This window comes from Guillardia theta (assembly GCF_000315625.1).
Source record: "Guillardia theta CCMP2712 unplaced genomic scaffold GUITHscaffold_62, whole genome shotgun sequence".
In the NCBI taxonomy this organism is placed as follows: domain Eukaryota; class Cryptophyceae; order Pyrenomonadales; family Geminigeraceae; genus Guillardia; species Guillardia theta.
The window spans coordinates 173,468-175,862 of NW_005434612.1; the positions used below are offsets into that span (position 1 = coordinate 173,468).

Genomic DNA, 2,395 nt, shown 5'->3' on the forward strand with positions numbered 1-2,395 from the left:
AGGGAGAGTAGATGAACCTGCAGGAGGAGGCTAGGAGGGGGGAAGAGAAGTGAGAACAGGAATTGGAGGAGACATGAAATTACAGATGAGGAAATTGAGGCGAAGGGAAGATGTACGAACAAGGAGATGTAGAGGAAGGAAGTACGCGAGACATGTATTTGGAGGATACGAGGACAATGAAATAATTTCCAGCGAATCTTGACTTTGAGAAGTAGAAAGAATGGCGTTTTCTTACAAGCATTTTGCAATCGCAATCATCAAGCTCGCTGTGAAATCGATTCATGATTTTGAAGCATTCTGTTCAGCACAGTGATCCAATCGTCCTGGGCGGGGGGCAGTACATCAGAGACATGGCTGCATGAAAGCAAGAGCTTGCATTGATACCCTGGATTGAGCATGAATCGCAACAACCAAGATGTGGACATTCAGAGAGCGAAGGACGCAATCAAGGCGCTCAAGAACGGCCTCAAGGTGGAGAAGGGCGTCGTAGAGGAGCGGAACAGGCTCGTGCAGCATGGCGGCAAGCAGGAGGGCGCGAGGCAGTATGAGGGGAGGAAAGTTGGTATCGACTTCTTCCAGAGCCCCCGGGGCCCCCCGGGCGATCTGCGCAAGAGGAGGGACAACCACCCGGGCAGGCAGGGGCTCGCTGGCGAGTATCCAGGGGACAGGACCAAGGGGAACCCTTGGGAATGGAACTGCGAGTGGGAGGAGATGGGCATGCCGCAGGAGACTAAGGCCGCCATGGAGGCAGAGAACAGGAGGGTGGCGGGGAGGGGAGGGCAGCCAGGGCGCCTCGTGTATGGGAGGGGGATCTACCCGATAGTGCAGGGCGAGCTGATCAAAGCGGAGGCGGAGAGGAAGCAGAAGGAGCTGAACGTCAACTATGGGCAAGTGCTGGCGGAAAGATGCGCGCAGATCCTTCAGTTCGAGGCGTTGAGGAGGGATGTGTTCGAAGGGAGAGTGTGCTGGGAGAAGAAAGACGGGAGGTTGGCGATCTCCTCCTCCTATCCTCCTCCTCTCCTCCTCCTCCTCCTCCTCTCCTCCTCTCCTCCTCTCCTCCTCTCCTCCTCTCCTCCTCTCCTCCTCTCCTCCTCCTCTTCTCCTCCTCCTCCTCCTCCTCCTCCTCCTCCTCTTCCTCCTCTCCTGCTCCTGCTCCTGCTCCTAACCTCTCATCCTTCTGCTGCTCCTCGTGTCCTCCTCCTCCTCCTCCTCCTCCTCGGCCCCTGACCCGCAAGTCGCAGGTGGACGGTGAAGGGGCACATCGAGGATGACTACCTGATCTTGGCGGCGAGGAAGGGCATCGACTTGCTCAACGAGACTCCCTTCTACTTCGACCGTCCTGGTCCAATGCAGTCTCCCTGCTGACCAGCCCTGACTTGCTGCTGTGCTGCTCACTGCAGAAGGAGATCGCAGGCCTCGTCGTCAGCACGAGATGCTGTCGCAGCTGTGCAGGGCTAACACCCTGCGAGACGTGAAAGCGGTGCGGGCAGCTGAACTGACGATGCCTGCGGTGCTGATGGAGGGTGTGGGATGTTGTTGCAGATTCCGAAGCCGAACCCGCCGTATGCGTGGGTGGAGGAGGAGGAGAAGGGCGGAAATTACCCTCAGCGGACGGAATGGGACCTTCGGAGTCTCCTCAGAGGTGATGGAGGATGTATGTTGCGCGGGAATTATGGTGCTTGCGATGTCGAGACGATCTCTCTGACCTCCAGTGATGTCTTGTGATAAAGTTGTTCTTTCTTCTTGTCTTGACGAGGTGTCACGCCCTCTCTTGCACGATTTCAAAGCGTTGCTCGACGTTGCAGTTGTGAAATTTCATGACACTCTTGCAGGCGAGCGGAGGACTGTTGCAATGCAGCGGGCAGAGGTGATTGACAGGCGTGCTGATCTCTCGGGTGTGAACGAACTTGTTGTGCTGCAGAGAGGCAAAGAAATGGAGTGAGCGACGTTGGTGAGGAAACTAATTGAGCCTGCGATCGTCTCGTTTCTTCCATCCTCCTTCAGTATCCCTTGACAGATCGATTGACACCTGCAGTTGAACGAGCTGACGACTGGGACGGCGATGGGAATGAAGATGAAGATGCGATGATGCAGCAGGTGGCTGCGTGTGTGGAAGCTCTCAGGCTCTGAATCTGCTCGCGGCAGGAAGCAGCTGTGATGGAGTCTGAGGATGGGAGAGAGGTCCAAGTGTTCTATCCAGGTCAAGAGTGTGGGAGCAAGAGATCATGGAGTCAGAGCGAGGGGAGGGAGGGAGAGTGAGGGAAGGGCGAGAGGAGGGAGGGGAGGGAGGGGAGGGGGAGGGGAGGGAGGAGGAGGGAAAGTGGAGGGAAGGGCGAGGAGGAGGGAGGGAGGAGGCGGGAGGGAGGGAGGGAGGGAGGGAGGGAAGTGGAGGGAA

General features: G+C 57.2%; 1 protein-coding gene across 1 annotated transcript in view; it reads left to right on the forward strand.

Annotated features, from left to right (window-relative positions):
• Window positions 1–396: 396 nt before the first annotated feature.
• GUITHDRAFT_112811 (hypothetical protein) overlaps window positions 397–2,395 on the forward strand; it is a gene marked incomplete at both ends in the record, with an annotated part of 3,109 nt that continues 1,110 nt past the window's right edge. The window contains 7 exons of the mRNA XM_005828001.1: window positions 397–986; window positions 1,242–1,342; window positions 1,401–1,480; window positions 1,543–1,642; window positions 1,833–1,895; window positions 2,036–2,097; window positions 2,146–2,200. Of these exons, the coding sequence (XP_005828058.1) occupies window positions 397–986; window positions 1,242–1,342; window positions 1,401–1,480; window positions 1,543–1,642; window positions 1,833–1,895; window positions 2,036–2,097; window positions 2,146–2,200 (1,051 nt within the window). The remainder of the gene's footprint in view (window positions 987–1,241; window positions 1,343–1,400; window positions 1,481–1,542; window positions 1,643–1,832; window positions 1,896–2,035; window positions 2,098–2,145; window positions 2,201–2,395) is intronic.